Source organism: Sabethes cyaneus, chromosome 1 (genome assembly GCF_943734655.1).
Source record: "Sabethes cyaneus chromosome 1, idSabCyanKW18_F2, whole genome shotgun sequence".
Classification (NCBI taxonomy): domain Eukaryota; kingdom Metazoa; phylum Arthropoda; class Insecta; order Diptera; family Culicidae; genus Sabethes; species Sabethes cyaneus.
The window spans coordinates 128,257,266-128,280,823 of NC_071353.1; the positions used below are offsets into that span (position 1 = coordinate 128,257,266).

The window sequence follows — 23,558 nt, forward strand, 5'->3', positions numbered from 1 at the left end:
CCCCTCCTCTCTTTAGGAGGGGAATAATGACCCCTCTGCCTTTTAAGAGGGTTGGCTTTCATACAAATGAAATACAAATTTCCTCATAACTCGAGAACTAACCAAGCAAATGGAACAAAATATGACATGTGAGTGTTTTTGGAGACAAGGATGTTTTCGAGGAAGGTCGACCTGCAAGTAGGCGTCTGAAAAGGCGAGATGCGTTAAATAACGTGCTCCGACCAGTTCTGCAACGATGTCGTCTGGGTTTGCGCATTCTAACGCGTTGCTCAGCTCCGTGGAATAATCTTTAGATACACTAATACCACAGACTAACAGACGTAACACTGAAGCATCATTCCATCGCCAATAAAAACGGTCATTTCAAATGTTCACTTAAGCCAAGACTCAAACAACAGTAGCTGCGCGAGAACGCCACTCGTTTGCGCTGGCGCTGTTGTCAGATAAAATACAAGTAAATTTATAGCATTGCAAAATTTATTGCGAGCTGCTCTGCGTAGCGCAAAGACTACACCAGGTGATGCTAGTGTTTATTCAAAGTTTTAGGGGTGTCATTGAAACGATGTTTTGTTAGAAAATTTGTTCGAAGTGTTACGTCTGTTAGCCTGTGTTAATACATTGTCCTTTCAGCGTCTACTTTGGGCATATACAGCGGGTCGCTTGGGACAGTAGACAGGATGTGCATCAGGCTACAGGTACAGCGTGCTTTGAAGAACTTCCGGAACCTGGTGCTTGAAATGGTTGATGAACTGATCTTGCGTTTGTTGGATGGTGACATGGTGTTGACGTTGACCAGCCTGCTAATCGGCACTGGCCACTGATCGAAAAGATCAATAGTCTCGATTTCCAGTACGTTGAGTTTAGCGTTGTCCGAGATGAAGATGCGACCATTTTTGGTGACGTCGCCGAATGTGATCTCAGAAAGAAGATTCAGGTTATCTCCGGAAGCTGTGACTGCTGACTCCATCGTCGGTTGAGTGGGTAGTCGTCCGATGCTGACATACGTTTCGTTTGAAATGATGGTTTGATTTGTAAGGAACGTGCTGCTCGAGCCAAAGATGCTGATACTTGATTGAAATGATGGTGGTGTCGGAGGCCGAGTCATGTTGAAACTTGACTGCTACATGGTTTAGCCCAACCGGCAAGAACTTCCGCTTGCTTCCGATGTTGCAAGCCGTGATAACGCTTCTCGTCATGTTTCTTTTGGCTTCGACTGCTTTGATGGACCGGGTTTGCTACTGGCACAATAGCCTTTCAATAGCATAGCACCGTGGCGATTGGTGTCCAGTGTCCACAGACGAAACGGAGGGCTTTGAATTGATCCGATGGGAGCTCGAATAGTTTAAACGATTCACAGTGTTTGTTTCGGATTGTCCTGGAATTCTTGAATGCCACTGACCAAGGATTCGATGATTTTTTCACAGTAGCTACCAGTCGGATTTGTACTGGTCTCCACGTTTTCGTGGACGTCTTGCGACGAGATTGGTGAGCTACAGAATGACGTTTTTCAGATCCACATAAGATGTTTTGTTCCGGCTTGAAATTCCGAAATTTCTGAAGAACTTCCATATGCTTTCTCTCGACGCCAATTGGTGTAGCCGTAATGGCCGTAACCAAGGTAAGGTAATGGACTGCTATTTCGGAGTAACTAAAGCAGGTTTATCTTGCTTGATGGATGACAAACGAATGACAATCTTTATTGAACAAATAAACTGATAGTGCTACTTGGGAAGCGGGTTAGAGCAAGGCTTGCTACAAATAGGCAAGGATAGAGACATCAGGATCAACCGGATTAACATATTTGATTAAGCACAAGCAAAAATAATAAATGGAATTGAAAAAGAAAAGCTTTCGGGAATCAACACTTTTACTAAATCTCATTTCAATGTAACTATTAGATGAAACGGAAAACTGCATACTATCATTCCTTTTTAATAGAAAAGAATCGGATTAATTTTATTGTGACAAGGAAAGTGCATGTACGGCAACTCTAGACTTGATTTGTCCACGTTTGATAACGTGAGGAATTTTCTTCGGCACCATGCTGGAAAAGAAAAAACCAACATTAGTAAGCTAGCGTAGGAAATCAGTCAACCTCTTGTGCTTACTTGATACAATCGATGATTGGGCAAACCGAGAGACACAGATTACATCCGGTGCAGTCATCCGTTACGTGAGGTAAGTGTGTTACCGCGTCGAATTCAATTGCTTGATAGCCCGAGTCCGCACATGTCATATAGCACTTTCCGCAGTTTATGCAGAGGTCCTGGTTAAAATAGAAAATTAGTTTTTAATTTATCAAACATGCCCCAGAACTAACTTACATCATCGATCAAAGCTACTACTTGTTGCTTGTTATCCAAGCTTTTATATGATCCGATTTTCGGTAAGGCCGCTCCAAGTACGTCCTTGATTCTATAAGCTGTCTTTGGTTCGCTTGATAATCCGTTTTCCGTGTTCTCCTTCGCGCAGGGATCCCACATAGGCCCATTTTGTAAACGCAATTGGGCTAACTTTTCTTCTCTCTTTTTCTTGTATTCACCAAAATTCAGCAACGGTTTGCCGTCATCATCGAGGAGCGGAGCTACCGGTTTCCCTTTTTGTAATTTCATAGCTGGCGGTGATTGACCATCCCAGGGAAGACTTTGTGGCGGCGGATTTGCTTTTAGGAACAACAAAGTCTTCAGTCCGGTAATGTAGTCTTCAACAACGGTGAAATCTTGGTTTTGAATCGATGAACAAATCTGTAGAATAGGAGCTCCGCACTGAATGAACTGGAGAGCCACGTCGGCTGAGTCAATGCCACCGATACCGCAAATTGGAAATCCAGGTATTTTATTACCGATCAACGAGACGGCACGCAATGCTTGTGGTCTAGTGGCATTACCAGAAACTCCTCCGTAGGTCGTACGTTTGTCAACACCGACAGCAGGCCAAGGCGAACCACTGGCATTGATCGACATTAAGCCCTGAACAGTATTGATAGCAGAAACACCATCGGCTTTGCCTCTTTGAGCCGCCTGGGCAATCGCTACGATATCGGTAATGTTCGGTGTAAGTTTAACGAAAAATGGAATTTTCACTGCTGCTCGAACCCATAATGATATATTGTAGACTAATTTGGGATCTTGGCCGCAGGCCAAACCCATGCCGGATTCCCCCATTCCATGAGGACAGGAGAGATTAAGTTCCAACATATCAGCACCTGCTGCCTCGGCACGTTTCGCCAACTCCGTCCAATCCTCTTCATTATAAGTACACATAATACTAGCAATGACAACCTTGTTTGGAAAGTCTCGCTTCAACTCCGTGACACCAGTTAACCAATAGTCCGCGCATTTCTCCGATATGAGCTCAATATTTAGAAAAGCACCCTGCTGAGGACCGTAATTATGTCCCGCAGTAACACCGCGAACGATTCGTGGACTTACATTTGTAACCGTATCCTTATCAAGGGCAAACGTCTTAGTTACTGCAAAGCCCCAGCCTTGTTCGAAAGCTCGGCGAATCATGGCTGTACTGGTAGTGGGAGGTGCCGACGCCAAACCGAAAGGATTTTCGAACTTCACTCCGCACACATCCACGGAAAGGTCAACCTTATCGATTTCGGTGTAGAAAAGGGGTAGTTGAGGAGGTGCGTCGAAAGGAATGCCCTGAAGATAGCAATGCATGTACCAAGCCGCAGTTTTGCCGTCGTTGACGGATTCGACGGTTGTTTCGGCTGCCCCTGCCAGATCTCCACCACAGAAAACAGATGGAACTGGTGTCTGCTGGGTTTTGGAATCGACCTGCGGCAAGTTCCAACGATTCAACGGGACTGGTTTTAGAGCGTCGATAACTGGTGAAACATAATAGTTGTTTAGTTGTTCCAGTGATTCATCAATTAAACCTACCTTCCTTGTCGTTCAGCTCGGATCCGAAGGCGGAAATAATGAAATTTGCTTTCAGCCGGGTGGTTTGATCTGCGTCCTCAATCCAGTTTCCGGCTTCATCCTGCTCGGTACGAACAAACTCGGCAGCTGCAATCTGTAATGTCGGGGAAACGGATTATCATACTAATGAGGAACAGCTAGAATCTATCGGCTAACCTTTCCATCTCGAAGGATCACTTCCTTAGGCGACATGAATGGGATGAACTCACAACGCTCTTCTCGTGCAAGTTCGACTTCTTCAGGAACAGCACGGATGTTGTTGTTACCCTTCCGGAAGACTACAAATACTTTGCGAGCACCACAACGTAGAGCTGACGTAGCGCAATCGAATGCTGTATCACCTGCTCCAAGTACAATCACGTTGCCGCTTAATGTTGGAAAGTTGGAAGCGGCCACCTTGCATGCACAAAGTCCTTGCTTGCTTCCATCAGAAACCAGGGGAAGGAAGTCCTTTGATGTATAAAATCCTTGATTCTGTGTTAACCCTTGAAACACCCTGTCGATTTTCGGTTGAGGTAATCCAATTCCGAGAAAGACAGCATCATTGCCGGAATCCAGTAAACCTTGGACGGTTACGTCTTTGGTTGACAGAATACGACCTGTTTCGAATTTCACGCCCAAATCTTGTACAAGCTGAATTTCAAACTTCACAACATCAATTGGAAGACGATACTGTGGGATTTCCGCTGAACTGAGACCTCCTAGATAGTTACGCTTCTCATAAATGGTAATATCCGTATAACCAAGACGGCCCAAAAACGTAGCACATGATAGCGACGCCGGTCCACCTCCGATCAGAGCAATCTTTTTGTTTGGAAACTTCAGCGGAGCAACATTCGGTGGAACGATTTGATGAAGTCCCATTTGCTTGAATACTTCAGTGGCAAACTGTTGCAAACCACCAATATTGATTGCACCTTCTTCGGCGGCCTGTAGATTACACCCTCCGACGCAAAGATCGCTCGTCGGACAGACCATGCCACAGGTCAGTCCCAGCGGATTGTCGGAGAAAATGGCCTTCGCCGCACCGTAGTAGTTCTTGTTGGCAATGCTAGTAATGAAGCTTTTGATGTCCAGCTGGGTTGGGCAGGACTTCTGGCAGGGAGCGTCGGCACATTTTAGACAGCGAGCTGCCTCACGCAAGGCGGCTCGTTCCGACAGGGTTGTGTGCTTGATGTCGGAAAAGTCATTCGTAAGCGGAGTGCAACTGGTACAGGAACGATCGGTGTTTCGCTTCCAGTGTTTCTTCACCGTTTTGGTCACCGTCGTCGGTACGAGCGAACCGTGCGTTTTAACTCGCGGGTTCAACGCCAGGAGGCTCTGGAAGATTGAAACTAGATGTTAGTGTTAAATAATTCGCAATAATCTAACATGAATGGATGATCCGTTACGTGTCACTATGGACGTTGATAACGTGGCCTTAATAAACCATGGAAATGTGATAAGGCCAGTTTCACGGTGACGTGAATAGTGTTTGCAACAGAAAGATTACTCTCAAAAAATAAGCCTATTTGAGAATAAATATGCGTTGTAGAAGAGATCATATTACGCTGGGTCGGAGGTAGCAGACATATAGGGTAAGAAGGGGTAAGAAGGCCCGGCGGGGTAAGAGGGACCACATCGATTTCGTCAAGAAATCCTCAAATTTTCTACAAATGCCCCAGTATGTTTTGTTTATTAACCTATCTAAACACTTTCGAGACAACCTGTGGCACTCGGCCGTATCCAACGTCAAAACTAGAATCAAAACAAACTTTTCGTTCGCAGTGTCTTCATGCGATATAATTTCAGCAGCAACAAATTTAAGGTTTTTCAGCAAAAAAAAGCTAAGTATTTTGACGTTTCTCTTACCACTGACTTTAATTGGGCAATTCTTGTTCTGCGTGTGGCGAAAAATGTATATAAAATAGTACGGATTGAGAGATAAATGCAAAATAATGTAAATTGTTAGGTAGGGGTAAGACGGGCCATTTTTCACGGGGTAAAAGGGCCATACGTCATAGTGATCATAATTGCCTAAAGTTTTTCTGTTTAGTATCTTAATAGATTTTAGAAATATTGAATGAAAAAACCAACCTTTTTCCTGTTAAATTTGACTAAATATTTTATTATTCTGATGGATACGCATTTCGTTTACGACTTGCAGGCTTCATCAGTGTCTTTTTCGACATAGAGTACACCTGTAATAAAAATTATCCCTGAATCTGAGATCTGTCTAATACAGAGCCTCTCACGTCAAAAGAAGCCAACAAGTGCCATTCGAATGACATAATCAATGTAAATTTAGATCTAACGAAATCAAAATTCGATGATTCCAATTCACTTAACGTTGCCTTCTTTACCTTCACCTAAAGTTAATGGTATTCGAAGAGTAAACGTCCTGCTGACAAATCAACAAAAATAACGCCAAGAAAAGAGTAAATAAAAACCAGTAGAGTAAAATAACGTCTACTCTTATTTTCAAAATTGAACTAGTAGTAAAGTTCCTTCTTTTAGCAAGTGTCTAAATGAAACTATACCTTCTTTTAGCATGTACCTAAAAACCCCTTAAGAACTTGTTCTTACTTAGTTAATAATATTGAAATTGTGTTTACAATTCAAAGAAACCTTCAAATCTGCCACAATCCGCCATGGTCCGTCTTACCCCTTTGGTGGTCCTTCTTACCCCGCCTGATTGTGAACGAGTAATTTTTAGACGTTTCGAAAATTGATGAAAAATCACGGAAAAATAAACTAATTAATTCTTTATATAATTTTTAATGGTAGATAAATGAATGCTTTTCCATGTGTGGAACAAGAAAATGTGAATTTTCGTACACATTTTATGCTAGCAATTTATTCGCTTAGGGGGGCCGTCTTACCCCGTCTTCCCCTACTTCAAGTTAAATTTCTGTGTATGAAAACAAGTGACGCATTGCCTATAGTTTAGAGAGGGGTAATTGGATCGCCCAGTCAACACCAGTATATCAATATACGAAAATTATCGTAAATATCTGTTCACAAATTTGGAATCATAAATAAATTCGAAAGAAGTGTACACAAGTTAATATTCCATCGGTTATAATAATAGTAGTTGACAAATATACGATTTTCAGCACAGAGTTGGCGGGAGCTGGTAGGGCTTTTTTTGTCGGACCACTGCGACCATTATTTTGATCTATTGTGGTAATAAATAAATGGATCGCTTACAATTATTGCTTTGCGCGTATAGCGTATCCACAGTAATACGTATAAGCGTTTCTCCTAGCCCAATATTTCCGATAAATCGGTGAATATGTGTACAAAAACGTTTAGCGCATTTCCCACTCAATTTGCAGAGTCCAGTTCGAAAGTGCGGTAGGTACAAACGTGCAATATAGTAAAATCGCTATAGGGTTACGGACCCTCTTCGTCATACGTAAGCACGATCCATATTTCATTGCGAGTTTTTAAAAGAATGAATCCTCAAGTACACAAGTTTTTTACACTAGATAAATCTGACACATCTTGCCTGTACATGAACACACATTTAGTCCGAAAAAATATTTCGGAACTTACATTTGTCAATGGAACAATTTTTCATGCTCCAGCGGGAGTTCGTCATACGAAAATTCACTTCGTCATAAGCAACATTTCTTTCGTTTATCCTGGACAGACGGCAATTATTTTACAAAAATCTATGCACGTATTCTTTGAGCCGTGTGCAAGAGCTACCTAACTACTATAAAAAAAGTGGAAATAGTTTGAATCACAACTCAAAATTTCAAGTAGTTACTCATCGTCATACTCAAACTTCTCTTCGTCATATTCAAAACTGGTAGAAAAATCAAGTCAAGAGGACTTTAATTTTTTGAACAAATGGTGAGAAATAGTAATTTTCTAACATAATCTTTTCTCGATAGCGAAGAGACAATCCATAAATATCAACACCAGGTTAGTTTGACAGTAATTCGCATCCAAATTGGTTATAATGCTGGTTTCTTGTCCATATATCTGGAAAGCAGACGAAGACCCGCCGTAGACAAACCCATCCAGCACCCTATGTATTAAGAAATACATTGGCATTGGGAAAAATAATTCAGATTCAGCTACAAGGCACAATTTTATCAGCACAAAAGTATTTAGTCTTTTTAGGCCTCAGCCAAAAACAAAAAAATAGACCTCATGGTGGCCCTTATTCTCTTATCCAGCAACTGCTATCTCTAACTCCTCGTGGTACCAGCCGGAATACGAGCAACCTTAGCGGAGATCGGGAAACCAACCCAGGAGGAAACCAATGTCGTATATCAACAGGAAAGGAGGAACCGTGTTGTTGCGACACTTTAGATGGCAGTCCCATCACGAGACTCGGTAGCGTAGGCCTTAGTACGGTTACCTATCTAAATCCAGCACACTAAAAAGAGCCAAGAACATTCTACTTGGAACATTCGGCATGCACAAAGGTAACGAAATAAGAACATGGAATGAAAACTTGGTACCTGGAACTGCAGATCGCTAAATTTCGTTGGTAGCGACAGGGTGCTGTTCGATCAGAACCCCGAAAGCGCGGCTTTGTGGCACTGCAGAAGATCTGTCGCAAAGGCGTGGTGTGGAGGAATCGTGGCAGCAAAGCCCAATTTTATCATAGCGGTGGAGCGACCAACGAGCTGGGAACGGGCTTCGTAGTGATGGGCAAAATGCTGGATCGCGTGTTGGACTGGAATGCGATTAAAGAGAGAATGTGCATGTTGAGGATACAAGGCCGTTTCTTCAACTACACTATCATAAATGTGCATTGTCCACACGAAGGTAGACCCGACGATAAGAAGAAAGCGTTCTATGCGCAACTGGAGGTAACGTACGACAGCAGCTCACCACCACGCATCAAGATCGTCATCGGGGATATGAACGCTCAGGTAGGAAGGGAAGCAATGTATAGACCGGTGATTGGGTCCCATAGCCTGCACACCGATATGAACGATAACGGCCAGCGATGCATCAACTTTGCAGCTTCCCAAGGCTTGGTGATCAGAAATTTCGGCAGAACAAAGTGCACACGTATAATATTTTCGCGGATTTCAGAGTTGGGTTCCAAATTAACGTATCGAAAATCAAATACAGAGAAAACAACGTTCGTCTCCCATGAATAGTGACTATTGTCGACTATAGTGACTATAGTGACTGTGAAGTCTGTCGATAAAGAAGAGTCAAGTCTTAGGAAGACGTTTAAGCCCAAGGCTTTGCTTTTTTGTTTGAAGTCGGATCTGGGGTCTACTTTTTCCAGCTTGCTGCCATCGGAGAGTAGCGTCGATCTTCTCCTGGATCCGGTTGAGGATTACCTTACAGAGTACTTTGAGAGTAATACAGAGCAACGTGATGCCACGCCAGTTACCGCATTCAGTTAGGTCTCCTTTCTTAGCGACTTTGACCAATATGCCCTGCATCCAGTCCACCGGAAAAGTTGCGGTTTCCCAAATATTGCTGAAAAGCTGATACATCATCTGGGCTGACAAAGATGGGTCAGTTTTGAGCATTTCGGCTGAAATACGATCTATCCTTGGCGCTCTATTGGATTTCATATTCTTGATGGCTGGTACAATTTCATCCAGCGATGGCGCCTCCGAGTTAACGCGATTGATTCGACGAACTGTAGGCGTCATACGCTGCTGGTTTTTTTGGTCTCCGACATTTGAAACTCGGAAGAGTTGTTCAAAATGTTCAGTCCATCGCTTAAGCTGTTCTGTACGGTCAGTCAATAGCTGACCAGCTCTGTCCTTTAGCGGCATCTTTGTATTCATCCTGGTACCACAAAGGCGGCGAGAAATATCGTACAACAAACGGATATCACCATTGGCGGCGGCGGTTTCTCCTTGTTCGGCTAGGGAGTTAGTCCAGGCTCTCTTGTCCCGCCTACAAGCACGTTTAACAGCCCTCTCCAGTTCGGCGTATCGTTGACGGGCAGCTATCTTAGCCGATCCACTCCCTCCGCCTGCTGCGCGCTTTGCCGAGGGTTTCATCACTGGTCGTGATGAAGGCATTCTTGATGCCGGTCCATTGCTCTTCAACGGTTCCACCAGGTGGCAGCTCCGAGGCTCGAGATTCAAGTTGTTCGACAAAGGCCCTTTTCACCTCAGAATTCTCAAATCGGCGGACGTCGTAGCGGCATCCAACTTTTTCCTCCCGTCGTTGGACACGTGCGACGCGCAGACGTACCGTGAACGCAGGTAATTCCGATCAGTTCCTAATTCCGATCACTCAACTAAAGTAACCGATTTTTAAAAGATTGAATTAAAATTTATAGCTCATTGGCAAGCTTTGAGCATGAGGATTTCCATAAACTACGGTTTTTGATTCCATCTTCTAAAAATCGACTACTTTAGTTGAGTGATCGGAATTAGGAGCTGATCGGAATTACCCGCGTTCACGGTATCTCAGCGATAACAAGAGGATGGTCGGATGCAATATCAGCGCTGCGTTTGTTACGTACATCAAGAAGGCTTCTTCTCCATTTCCGGCTGATGCAGATGTGATCGATTTGGTTTTCTGTTCGGCCGTCGCGGGAAACCCACGTGACTTTATGTACTGGTCTATGGGGGAAGAGCGATCCACCAATGACCATGTCGTTAATACCACAAAATTCTGTAAACAGCTCCCCGTTTTCGCTCATCTCTCCTAGGCCATGGCGTCCCATGACGCGTCCAAAGTCCGCGTTGTTTGAGCCTATCTTCGCGTTGAAGTCGCCCAAGTGAATTTGGATGTCCCCCTTAAGGATTTTCTCAACCACGCTGTTCAGCTGGCTGTAAAACCTCTCTTTCTCCTGCAGGTCGGCAGCATCTGTTGGCGCATAGCACTGGATTGCCGTAAGGTTCCTAACCCGTGTTCTGAATCTAGCAACAATTATTCGCTCATTTATCGGTTCCCACTTCATCAGGGCCGCATGTGCCCCTGGGCTCAGTAGGAATCCAACTCCTCTTTCTCGAATAGCATTTTCACCCTCGTATGCCGCGTATTCAGCAAGTGTCCCCTCGGCTTTATGCTGCTAGAAGTAAGCCTCGATTGCACGGCTGATTTCTTAGTCCCTGATTTTTGATATATCTTGCTACACCGTTTGTCACCGATTGCACGAGACTTCGCAGAGCAATATCAAGCGGGTTCCTGAAGATCTCGTGCAAATGCGGCTGATCGGAGGTAGGTTGCTCGTGTGTTTTGGTACTCTCGAGTCCGTCAGTGTTTTGTAAAAGATGGAGACGACGTGACGACTCATTCTATACATTATAGTCCCAAAATTTGCGACGGAAGTATCAATTCACTAGAAGCAAAAACATTCCATCAAGAAGATTGGCGTCTCTTCCTCACGCCCATACAAATGACAAACAACAGAAGCAACAGTGCACTTCTCCCGACAAAAGTTGAAGTTGTGTGTACATGTATTGGTGGGAAAAGATGTGTGCGAGCGTGGCAATGCATTGCATACGTATTTGTGTACATCCATATTTTGATTTACATACACTAATATGTGTTAGTTTAACTTTAACACGGCAGATAGCATTGCTGTTACTGTCTCTCGACTTTTGGCAGAGTTGCCAGTCTTCTTGGTGGAATGTTTTTGCTAGAAGCGAAGGCAAGTAGGATAATTGCTTAATAGTGGACCCTTTACCTATAATGGACCTCGGGTACAGTATTTCCGAGAAAATATAACACGAAACAGAAAGTGCTAAACATACTACACAATTCAGTTTATAAAATTTTAGCTGAATTTAATGATTAATGCCCTCAAATCGACATTTTCCACAAGTTAGGGTTCATTTTATGGTTATCAATGCGATATATCGTCATTAATGGACCCTCTACTTGCAAAATACACTATAGTTTATTCGCTATCCTATCAATAGGTCGCTATCCTACACTGAGAAAACTTTTCGTATAGTTTCTATGTGTACCACACATAGATTTTTGCAATGTGCCCAGTCAATGAACTTTATATGCCAAACAGTTATAATTTATGGGTACGCGAAACTTTTGCACATACTATTCATATGCGTATATTTTTTATGTGTATAATTGCACATACTATTTATATCCGTATAATTTTTATGTGTATTTCTAGGCAAATTGTGCTTATATGCGGCACATAATAATCATCTGGGATTTCATATGGAAATTTGCCATTAGTTATGTGCAGAATATTTTGAGTGTATTGTAAACCACATGGTCCATTAAAGGAAAACGGACATTCCAATCTGTTTTGAAAAATGTGTAAAATATAGAGATTTGCAAATAAATTGATATTTTTTTAGGTTTAATCGAAAGTTACTCGTATTGTAAGTGTCATCGGCTGCGTGTTTAGCGTTACCAGTTTAAAATAATTCACGGATGAAAACTACTCAGGCAATAACTGGTCCACTAAAGGTTGATTTACCCTATGCTTAATCTCCCTAAATGTGAAAAATGGAATTTATTTTCTCACCTATTCGAGATACAGGTTTGATACGTTTAGCAAAGATGTAAAACAATTTTACCAAAACATTATAGCTTTATCTTTTCATATAAATAATAAATCTATACCTATAAAGAAGGATTTCTGTCTGTCTGTCTGTCTGTCCGTATGTTCCTTATAGAATCGAAAACTACTGAACCAATCGGCATGAAAATATGCATGTAGAGGTTTTTTGGGGCCAGGAAAGGTTTTAGTGATGGTTAGAAACCCCTCCCCCCACTAAGAGGGGGGGCTCCCATACAAATGAAACACCAATTTCTGCATAACTCGACAACTAATCAAGCAAATAGAACAAAATTTGGCATGTGGGTGTTTTCGGTGACAAGAATTTATTCTATGGTAAATTGAGACCCCTCCCCTCTTTATAAGGGGAATTATAACTCCTCTCCTCTTTAAAAGCGGGGACTTCCATACAAATTTCCTCATAACTCGAGAACTAATCAAGCAAATGGAACCAAATTTGGCATGTGAAGGTTTTCGAGGGCAAGAATATTTTCTATAGTAAATTAGGACCCCTCCCCACTTTAAGAGGGGGGCTCCTGTACCAAAGAAACACAATTTTCCTCCTAAATCGAGAAGTAATTAAGCAAATGGAACCCAATTTGGCATGTGGGTGTTTTTGGAGACAAAAATTTTTTCTATGATGAATTGGGACCCCTTCCCGTTTTAGGAGGGGGGGATCCTATACACATGAAATACAAATTTCCTCATAACTGTAGAACTAATCAAGCAAATGGAACAAAATTTGGCATGTGAAAGTTTTCGAGGGCAAGAATATTTTCTATGGTAAATAAGGACCCCTCCCCACTTTAAGAGGGGGGGCTCCTATACAATCGAAATACAAATTTCCTCATAACTCGAGAACTAATCAAGCAAATGGAACCAAATTTGGCACGTGGGTGTTTTTGGAGACACAAATTTTTTCTATGATGAATTGGGACCCCTGCCCACTTTAGGAGGGGAGGCTCCTATACAAATGAAATTCAAATTTCCTCATAACTCGAGAACTAATCAAGCAAATTGAACCAAATTTGGCATGTGGAGGTTTCTGGAGACAAAAATATTTTCTATGGTGAATTAGGACCCCTCCCAACTTTAAGAGGTGGTGCTTCTACACAAATGAAATACAAATTTCCTCATAATTCGAGAACTAATCAAGAAAATGGAACCATATTTGGCATGTGGGTGTTTTTGGAGGCAACCATTTTTTCTATGATGAATTAGGACCCCTTACCTTTTTAAGAGGGGGGGCTCTCATACAAACGAAATACAAATTTCCTCATAACTCTAGAACTAATCAAGCAAATGGAACCAAATTTATCATGTGGGTGTTTTTGTAGGCAAGAATATTTTCTATGGTATATTTTCTATGGATTTCCCCACTTTAAGAGGGGGGGGGGGGGCTCCTATACAAATGAAAAACAAATTTCCTCATAACTCGAGAACTAATCAAGCAAATGGAACCAAATTTGACATGTAAGTGGTTTTGGACGCAAGATTTTTTTCTATGGTGAATTGAGACCCCTCTCTTCTTTAGAAAGCGAGTTATGGCCCATCTTCCCTTTAAGAGGGTGGGCTTCCATACAAATGAAATGCAAATTTCCTCTTATCTCGAGAACTAATCAAGCAAATGGAACCTAATTTGGCATGTGGGAGATTTTGGAGTCTTGAATTTATTTTACGATAGTTAGAGACCTCTCACCCCTGTGGTAGGGGGATATGGACTCTCATACAAATAAAACAGAAATTTTTGCGAAATTCAAAAACTAATCGAACTCGAGAAATTCGAGACTCTTCCATAAAACATTAGTCAATACAAGACCACAAAAACTATCTATAGTAACACTAGATCATTCAGGACGAGACGGTCGCGAGTGTTGTCGGTGACCCGCCGTCGGAAGCACCGCCAAAAACTCGAGATTGTGGCAAAGATCATCCGAGATTCATGATTTAGGTACTGGTTGCCGCAACCTATTTATGACTAAAATTAGTCATTAATCGATTACTACAACTAGTTTATAACAACTGTGCTACTAGGGTAGGTTCTAGGTGCTCGGTCAATGACCGCCGCTCACGATGGTGGGTTGCCGGCAACACTCGCGGCCTGTGCCCATCATCTATTTAGCGTTTATAAAATCTTCCTTGATAAGCCGACGAGCCTCTTCGGTTCCTCAGAAATATTTATGTTTTTTTTACAAGAGCAAGGTATTTATAAAAATTTTCAAAGGTGAATTTAAAAAGTATGGCTTTCGTACCCTATGGCAAACATAAGTCATGACTTTCGTCCATTATGCCAAACGTCCGTATGGCTACCGTATTTATGGCTGTCGTCCGGTCACCGTTCTTCGAGACTAATGTAGAATCGCGTGCAAGATGGGGCGCTCTATAAGTTGAAAATAAATATCGCGAAGACTGGCCGTCACAGAAAGAGAATCTTAAAACGAACAACAAAATTCAAAATAGCCATAGTAAATGCTAAAACTAAGCTTACATTATGCAAACGACGAAGGCTAAACAAATAATTAGAGATAACTCAAGTTCAAGGCACCATAGCACCAGACAAGCTCTAAGGCTGTATTAATTTTTCTAATGACGGCTTTATAGTCATGATTTGTAAACAAATTGTGATTGTTTTAGTCAAACACCAGCGACGTAGATAGCTTTTTGCGCTGTACAACGCACTATAAGGAGTTGCGCAGAAGTTGTTTTCCAAGGAACAGAAATTGATCGCTACTATTTACGTTAGAGTCAAATGCTATTCAGTCAACCAAAACCACAAAAAGAAAATTGCAAAGTTTAGGACACTATAAGTCAGTTATACGTACCTCTATATCCGGCAGGTCCTTGCTGGTCAAAACACTAGCACAACTCATGCTGAAATGTTTTTCGTTATCAGTAACAGGTAACTAACTGTTCAGGTAGGAGGTAGTGTAGGTGTCGACCGGTTTATTTCCATCCACAGCGCTCGCTGTGCTGTATCTGCGTGCCGATATAGCCGAAAGTTGATGCGGAATAAAAACTGTTTGACCACCTGCAAACAACCAGTTCCAAAATGCCAGATACGTTAGATCGTTTACATTATTACACTTGACCGTGTAGCAACAGCCGAGTGCGTGATAAGCGCCGCGCGATATCGCAGAGGCAGGCATGCTTCCGCGAATTTTTTTTTCGAATGCGAGTAAAAACCCATCCCACTTTTTATTATCTCAGCCACTCTGGGAATAATCTCGTATGTTTTCAGGCGAAAGTGATTAGCTGTTAATAGGAAACTTCTAACCTGAGGACATATGTTAGTTGATAACCTTGTACTTTGAATTTAGATGAACGGTTTAAAAACTTTGCTAAAAATTTTTGCTAGTAGGCTCGCTATGCCATAAAGACGATGTCATGCTTTAAAGTTTATTGTTAAATCATATCGAAAATCAATTTGATTATCAAATTTAGTAGTAGTTTCTTCGACATATCTCAATTACGCAACAGTTTTTTTTGTTTAGCAAAAATATATCAACCGCGCCTTCCGATTTTAATATTACGATTTTTATTGCCTTTGGCTCCATTCGAATACACTAGTATGGACACAACCTGCGCAATTGAAAGCTTTGTTTACGTGTCTCGAACTGAATGTACTAATTCTGTTGATCAATTTTCTGCACTTATCACTGTCTATTCGTCGTTCGGGGAGGTGTTCTAAATTAATGGGAGTCCAACGACTCGAGACTGAGAGCACACTCGACTCGAGGGCGAGTGTCGTCCACGATCTAGGCCTACAAACCTTTTGAACGCACCAACAGCCAACAGACAACTGATTGGCAGTCTCGTCTCGTCTCGCTGATGGTGAGACAGGTTGAAGCTTAGCGCGACTTGTTTTAGGTTGCTAGGCTAGTCTCGGTCTCGCTTATTGGTGATAGCAAAGCAGAACAGAAACTCGTTATCTTCTGAGTGGTAGTGCCTCTGTAGTGTTCTTTCATGTTACATGTAATTTGATCAGTCTCTTTCGCTCTGAAGTATTCGTGATTCGTGAAGCGTTGATAGTGTCATTGTCTTGTAATTTAATACAGACAGTAGAGCTTTCATTCGACAGCATACATGAATAAATTGTTCAAACACACGTGAATGTCATTCTAGTGCTGTGGGAAAAATGCTAACAAAGCTTATACTTTATTGGCGTCTTGATCAGTAGAAAATTATGTGGCTTTTTCTAGAAATTTATACAGTTATGCTCTACGCGACTTTCGATGTTTTGACGTGTGTTTTTGAGAATTACAAGGTTTTTTCCAACACAAATTTCATAATTTACACAGCTATGAAGTAGGATCACGTTTTACTAGGAACTATAGCGTCAATTGAAAACAATCTAGAAGTGGTCAGAGTTTGTAGCGCTAGTAATTTTACGATTTCCAATATTTTTGCACCGATCGATCGGAATGTCTTCTATGCATCAATTTACATAGACAGAAGATCCTAGCTCAATTGCTAAGTAGTGAAATCGATGATAAGTGAGGCGGTGTAACGTTCAAGCAATACCACCTGTTATACCCTAACTAACTGGGCCCAGTACTGCCTAACAGCCTACTCCGCTCTTTAGCCGACTTTATTTAAGCTATATTGTTCAGATTTACCTTTGTCGAAATGCACCACTTTTTTGAAGCAACCTTTAGTAGCAGCTCAAACTGCAGTTTAATATTTTAATTGGCTTAAATATAGTTTACATTTTAGAAATAACTTGCATTTGATAGTTTTTATCCAGGTCCTCGTGCTACTGAGATTTGGCATACAAACGAATTCTTCGCAATCAATTTTACAGGCTGTAAATAATTTAGGAAATTTTACAATTAGATAATTTTCAATTTAGTATAGATAGATAAGTTTAAGTTCACTTACTTTTTAATTTAACTAGTGTAAGTTAGCGGCAAGCGGAATAAGCTAGTTTTAAGCCACTTAGATCAACCGATTTTTTAGAATTCCTAGAAGATTACTACTTTTTCGATCAAACTCGTAATATAATTATAAACAAATTTACCACCAACTGCTTTGTTCGCTACTATTTAGAATTTACTGCTTGTACAAATTATTATTCACTTTTAATTTAGCTACTAATCGTCTTGCATTTCACTAAAAGATTTTCTGTTTATCTTTTCGCTCTGCTGTTTCCCAATGATGTCAAATTGTCGCTAGAGATTTGAGAGAAATGTTTGGACAACTGTGAACTGTCTATTACCAAGCAGTGCGCCCATTGGTTTTCATCACATATGTCAAGCTCTGTTGTTGCTTTCGTTATAGCCGCTGCAACTCGAGCATCACGTTTCCACCGCCCTTTCGATAGCGCTTCGCGCGCGCTCTTTTGCACACATCCTCTGCACGACGTTGTCGGCGGTGGTGTCTATTCCAACGACTGCAAGCATCTCACACGGAGTGGCATTGAAACGCGGACAGTGAAGCATGGCGTGTTCCGGAGTTTCCTTGGCTACTAGCTTTTTGCGATATTGATATTCTAGCCATCAGTCTGAACACTTTCTTCAGACATGCCTGATTGCGCTTACTGGCCAGCGCTGAGATCCATGCCGGTACACCATTCCTTAGCACCGACATGACTACGTTGGACATCATACGTCTCTTACTGCTGCTAGGGCCATAGCTATTCGGGATAATATTGGACAGCGCAGTAACCGCAGGTGGCGCTTGTTAACCCTAAAGCTATAGCTCAGCCTGAATATCAATAGGGAACAGGAATAGTCGATCAATATTCAGTTTTCCTTCCAACAAGGAGCGTATCCGGCGGTACCAGCAACCAACCCGAAGCGAAGATTTACAAAGTAGAGGCTCACAACATGAGCAACTCAAAAGCGACTCCAAGCTTCGGTTTGTCTGACCAGCCTCGAACGAGGACTGACGACTGGCTTTACGAGTCCGACTAACGACCAAATAATGCTAGTGAAACACTATGGAATGTGGGTTGTGATTGTGTAAGGAGACCTTTAAGTACGTTTCATCTTGAAGGGTTTATTCTGCCCCCAAATACAAAGCAACTTTTTAACCTAATTTTTCTGTCTTACGTGCGGTTTTCGGTGAGGTGGGGTGTCACGGGGTACCGGGGTAACATTCCCTTTGTCACGATGACAATTTCAACTTGCCCTGATCCCAGCGGGCAATCCTCGTTGACGATGATCTCCGTAACCACTAAAATTCAGCTCACACCGGTTACCACCGGCAATGGCGACTGATGACGATTATCCGTATGCTGGCTTCTACCGACAATGGCGGATGATGACGATTTCTGCACACGCCGGATCCTACCGACAGTGGCGTCTGCAGAAGATCCACGAAATACCAGCAGTGACCGTTGATGACGATTTTCGGCCCACCGGTGGATAATTCCAGCTAGTACCGGCCAATACGGGTAATGAGGGATGCTGACGACTTTAGTGGGTACCGGATGGTAACGGTTCGACACTTGGAAATAGTGCTCGTCCTGACCAACCTCCACCAATCGATAGTCTTTCTCAACGACGACGGTAAAAGAAAAAGAAACAATTTCTGTGAACAGGAAATTCCTGGAATTTATTCCGGAGGAAGAAAAAAAGGCCCGCTGGACCTGCCCAGCGGCATTAATGATTACATAACAAAAGTTTACCCGCGTACCAGCGTACACTTTTTACGGCTCTTCGTTTTAGATTACTTAGACGTTTTCACTAGTCTAGCTGTGGAAGATTTTTTTAACTTTTAGGAATTCTTCTAGTTTTTCCGTACTTTCACTCACCTTACTTCTTTAGCAGTAAGTTTGTTTTAGCCCTTACTTGTACCGTTTTGTCCACTCGCGTATCTCCTCAAGACTTTTAATTTGTGTTTTCAGCTATAGATTTCACCACTACTTGTAGTTTTCCCTTTTATTTTTAAACTGGTACTTTTAATTCGTCCTTTTAGCTTAGGTTTTAACAATGTCCACTGTCAATTAGCTTTTATATTTTTTTTAACAATATATATTATCGAGTTTTTTGACACTACATAATTTCCACTATTATAATATTTCGCTTTTTATAACCATCATTTAATAATTTACCCGTCGCGCACTACTTATTTCGAGTTTGGTCTATAGACGAAAGTTCGCCTACACTCAAAAAAATCGACACGTCGCATCCACGTGAAAAATCATGTAAACTTCTGTATAGCAACTTACGTGAACTTCATGTACCAATTAATGGGAAAATTGACAAAATTTACCGGGATCGCACGTAAACTGGTTAGTATGAGTGCGAGTTACCAACAATTCACGTGAATGTTACATGAAAAGTGTGATGGATGAGGATTACCTATGTTTTCACGTAAACTTGACGTGCTGATTTTTTTGAGTGTACTATTTATAAAGTACGGTTGTGAGCAAGGGACAATAAATATTGTAAAATGACAAAGGTGTCATTCTTTTGCCCACACCTCTTTGTTGTTTTTTTCGCTGTGTGTTCCTTGTTGTTAACCGTTTGGTGATACTGCTCACACTCATTATTGGGTCAACTTGATGCTTAATCAACTGTGGGTTCTCAGGTTGGAGGAAGCTTTCGCTGTAACTTTAGGGGATCACGGCGCGTTTAGCAACTATTTTTGTTTAAAATTGCCCTTGGCGGAGCCAAGGCTTAAATAAATGGTACCAACGGTAACACGCTTTACCACAAGCATAATTCATTTGGTTGGTGAAGTTTAGCATATTATCTGCCATGCCACCCAAGTACTTCACAGTACGTTTACAGACAATCACTTATCCTCCTATCGTAATTTTGACCGCTAGGGCCGTTTTGCAGTTGCTGATCATTACAGCTGGAATGCTAATCGTAGCTTGACGCCAGTCATCCATCTCTCGATTGTGCTTATGGCGTCTAATGCCAGTATTTCCAATTTCTAAATTCTGATGCCAGCATTTCCATTTCGAAGAACTCACCTGTCACTGTTAGCACGACATCGTCTCGATCTCATTGGGCAGCGTGAATTTCAATAGCTCAAAGCGTTGGACTGACCGTTGGTCACTTCGCCAAGGGTTGTAGTAAAACCCCCAGGTACTTGCTCTGCACAGCTGAAGCGGGAAATAAACACATCACAGATGGTCCACGGTGTGCGGCTTATAGGAGGGCTTTGCCGCGATAATGGTGCAGGTTATGCAGATTAACCTAAACCACTATGACACGGCAGGGGAGTTGCTTTGGCAAACGGCATCCGAGACGGTGTGCGATATTGCCATTGACGGCGCTAACTGGGTATCCGATTAGGGTCGGATGACAGCGATTGCTGTCATGGGTAGATAGAAGGTGGTTTCGGTCGACTAGGAGGGATTCGTGATTGCTGTGGTCGATGGCGTCTGCATCTGTAGGTGCTACGCTCCACCTAGCTGGTCGCCGGAGCAGTTCGACTGGATGTTAGATGTGCTTACCGACGAGCTCGCGGGCCGTAAGCCGGGTGTCATTGGAGAAGACTTCAATGCCTGGGCTGTCGAATGGGGTAGTAGGTGTACTACCCCTAGGGGACAAAGCTTGCTGGAAGCTCTGTCCAAGCTGGACGTAAGTCTGGCAAACGTGGCATTCGTCAGTACCTTTCGTAGGGGGGTACAACAATCGATCATCGATATCACCTTCTGCAGCCCATCGCTGCTAGCCAACATGGATTGGAGGGTGTCCGATGAGTACACGCATAGCGACCACCTAGCTATACGGTACACGATTGATCGACGGATGCCACGGTCATGCGGATTGAAGTTTGACTGGGAGGAGGTGGAAAGTGAAGGCCTTCGATGAAGACCTTTTCGTAGAAGCACTCAGTGCAAAGAGCAGCCGCTCGAACCTGAGTGCCCGCGAGCTGACCAACGTTCTAATACGGGCATGTGATACCACTCCCTACTAACACAGATGTCATAAAACTGTTGTGGCAACTGATTTAAAGCCAATTTTAGTCGTAAATAAGTTTTCTCAACTAGAAATGCCATAAGTGTGCTACAGGACGGGGTAGCCAACGAACGGTTGTCGCTCGGTATACTGGTGGAGCGAGACTATCGCTCAGCTCCGCTCCAGATGCCACAAAGCGAGAGGGCAAGCGCAGAGGGCCCGGACCGGCGCTCAACAAGGAGGTTAGGCGTAGTAAGAAATCCGGTTTTCAGGAACTATGCCGCGATGCGGATTCGAACCCCTGGGTGGTGCATACCAGGTGGTGCCGCAGCAGGAAACCTACCCCCAAGTGACTCCGCAGGAAACCTGCCTTCAAAAGCTGAAAGTCATCGTGGGAGAGCTCTTCCCGCGACACGATCCAGTTTGGTGGCATCTGACCCCGTACGGTCAATCGAATGATGTCCTCATTCCGGACACGAATGAGGAGGAACTCATCGTAATTGCCAGGGGTTTAAAAACGAGGCACTGAAAGCGTCGAACCAAGCATATCCCGATATGTTCAGAGAGACGCTTCAGAACTGCCTAGATGTATGCGAATTTACAGACAAATGGAAAGTCCAAAGATTGGTACTGCTGCCGAAGCCGGGGAAACCACCTGGTGATCCCCCGTCTCTGAAATTTATCTAGTAACTGATGAAAGGTAAATATTTGATCCGTCGTGGAGCAACTCTCATGAAAACTAGCTTGGTACTCGCCGACGAAGAATTCCGCTAATGGTATCAGTCTACAGAACAGGGTGCTCCATAGATTGGCTATCGCACACAATCCTATTCCTGCCGATCTCCGTGTTCACTTTTCCTTTCAACAGAATCTGGAAGTGCACCTGGATTGTATTCGATTCCGTGTTTGGTTCTTCTCGTCTGTCACTATCTGGCATTCAGCATCAAACCAGCTGTTACGCTGTTTTCCACGCGCCTTGGCTACCGCCTTTCTCGCAGTTGTTTCAAAGACTCCATGAATGTTCAGCCACAGCCCACTTATAACTTCTGCCCTTTCTTCTTTCAGGCGTATTCTGGTTCCACGTCATCTGCCGTCGGTCACTGGATAACGCAACGTCCTCTCAGTGTGAGCATTCGCGGCATTCGACAACCTTGCGTGAATCTTACACACGACGAGACAGTGGTAAGAGTTGTTATTTAGTCTCCGAAAAGACCGTACATCGATGACAGGCGAAAGACGTGGAATTAAGGTGCCGCAAATGGCCATTACTCTGGTCGCGGCACAATCTATGAACCTTTGACCGTCATCGTTGATAGAATTGAATGTATTTCGAATATAGGCTTCTGGCCCTCTACCTATTCTTAAACCTATACAAGTAATAATGATAATAAATATAAATTCTACAAGTTACAAAAGTTACAAAAATTACAAGTCATAAAATGAAGCGTTCTACGCGAGGCTGGAGGCTACGTATGACAGCTGCTCGTCACGGGACGTCAAGATCGTCATCGGGGATATGAACGCCCAGGTCGGTAGGGATGAAATGTATAGACCGGTGGTAGGACCCATAGCCTGCACACCGACACAAACGATAACGGCCAAAGATGTATAAACTTCGCAGCTTCCCGAGGCCTGGTGATCCGAAGCACCTTTTTCCCGCGCAAGGATATCCACAAAGCCACCTGGAGATCACCTGACCAACGTACAATGAACCAAATTGACCACGTTCTCATAGAGGGCCGGTTTTTCTCTAATATCACGAACGTACGCTCCCGTTGGGGTGCGGATATTGATTCTGACCATTACCTAGTAGCAGTACATGTGCGCTCAAAGCTGTCCACCGTATACCGGACACGTCAAAGCCACCCTCCTCGGCTGAACATCAGGCAGCTAGATAACCCACAAGCTGCCGAGAACTACGCGCGAGTACTGAATGAGGCACTGCCTTCTTCCGAGAAGTTAGGTGCTTCAAACCTCGAAGACGGTTGGGGCAGAATACGCTCGGCCATCGGAGAGGCCGCTACCGCGGGACTAGGTATTGAGCCTCGGAGTACACAAAATGATTGGTTTGATGGGGAATGCCAACAAGCAATGCAGGAGAAAAAAAAAATGCTTGGAAAAATTATCTTAGTATTGCCACTAGGGAGAACCTGGCCAAATACCGACGAGCTAGGAACCAGTTGACCACGATCCTGAGGAGAAAAAAGCGCCAAAAGGAAGACAGAGACCGTGAAGAATTAGAGCAACTATTCCGATTGTTTCGCCGGCTGTCACCGATAGCACAAGGTTTCGTAGTGAATTATCAGGCGG

General features: G+C 43.0%; 1 protein-coding gene across 2 annotated transcripts; it reads right to left on the minus strand.

Annotated features, from left to right (window-relative positions):
• Positions 1 to 1,671: 1,671 nt before the first annotated feature.
• On the minus strand, positions 1,672 to 16,177 carry LOC128740466 (dihydropyrimidine dehydrogenase [NADP(+)]). 2 transcript variants are annotated; one of them, XM_053836039.1, is made up of 7 exons: positions 16,160 to 16,177; positions 15,213 to 15,418; positions 4,089 to 5,252; positions 3,894 to 4,026; positions 2,325 to 3,838; positions 2,109 to 2,266; positions 1,672 to 2,044 (listed from the first exon to the last, which is right to left on the minus strand). In XM_053836039.1, exons 2-7 carry the CDS (start codon positions 15,258 to 15,260, stop codon positions 1,957 to 1,959), a joined length of 3,105 nt encoding a protein of 1,034 aa, XP_053692014.1. In that variant the 5' UTR covers positions 15,261 to 15,418; positions 16,160 to 16,177; the 3' UTR covers positions 1,672 to 1,956. The 2 variants fall into 2 exon arrangements, with proteins under 2 accessions (XP_053692014.1, XP_053692090.1); XM_053836115.1 differs by lacking the exon at positions 16,160 to 16,177 and adding an exon at positions 15,665 to 15,682.
• Positions 16,178 to 23,558: the final 7,381 nt, after the last annotated feature.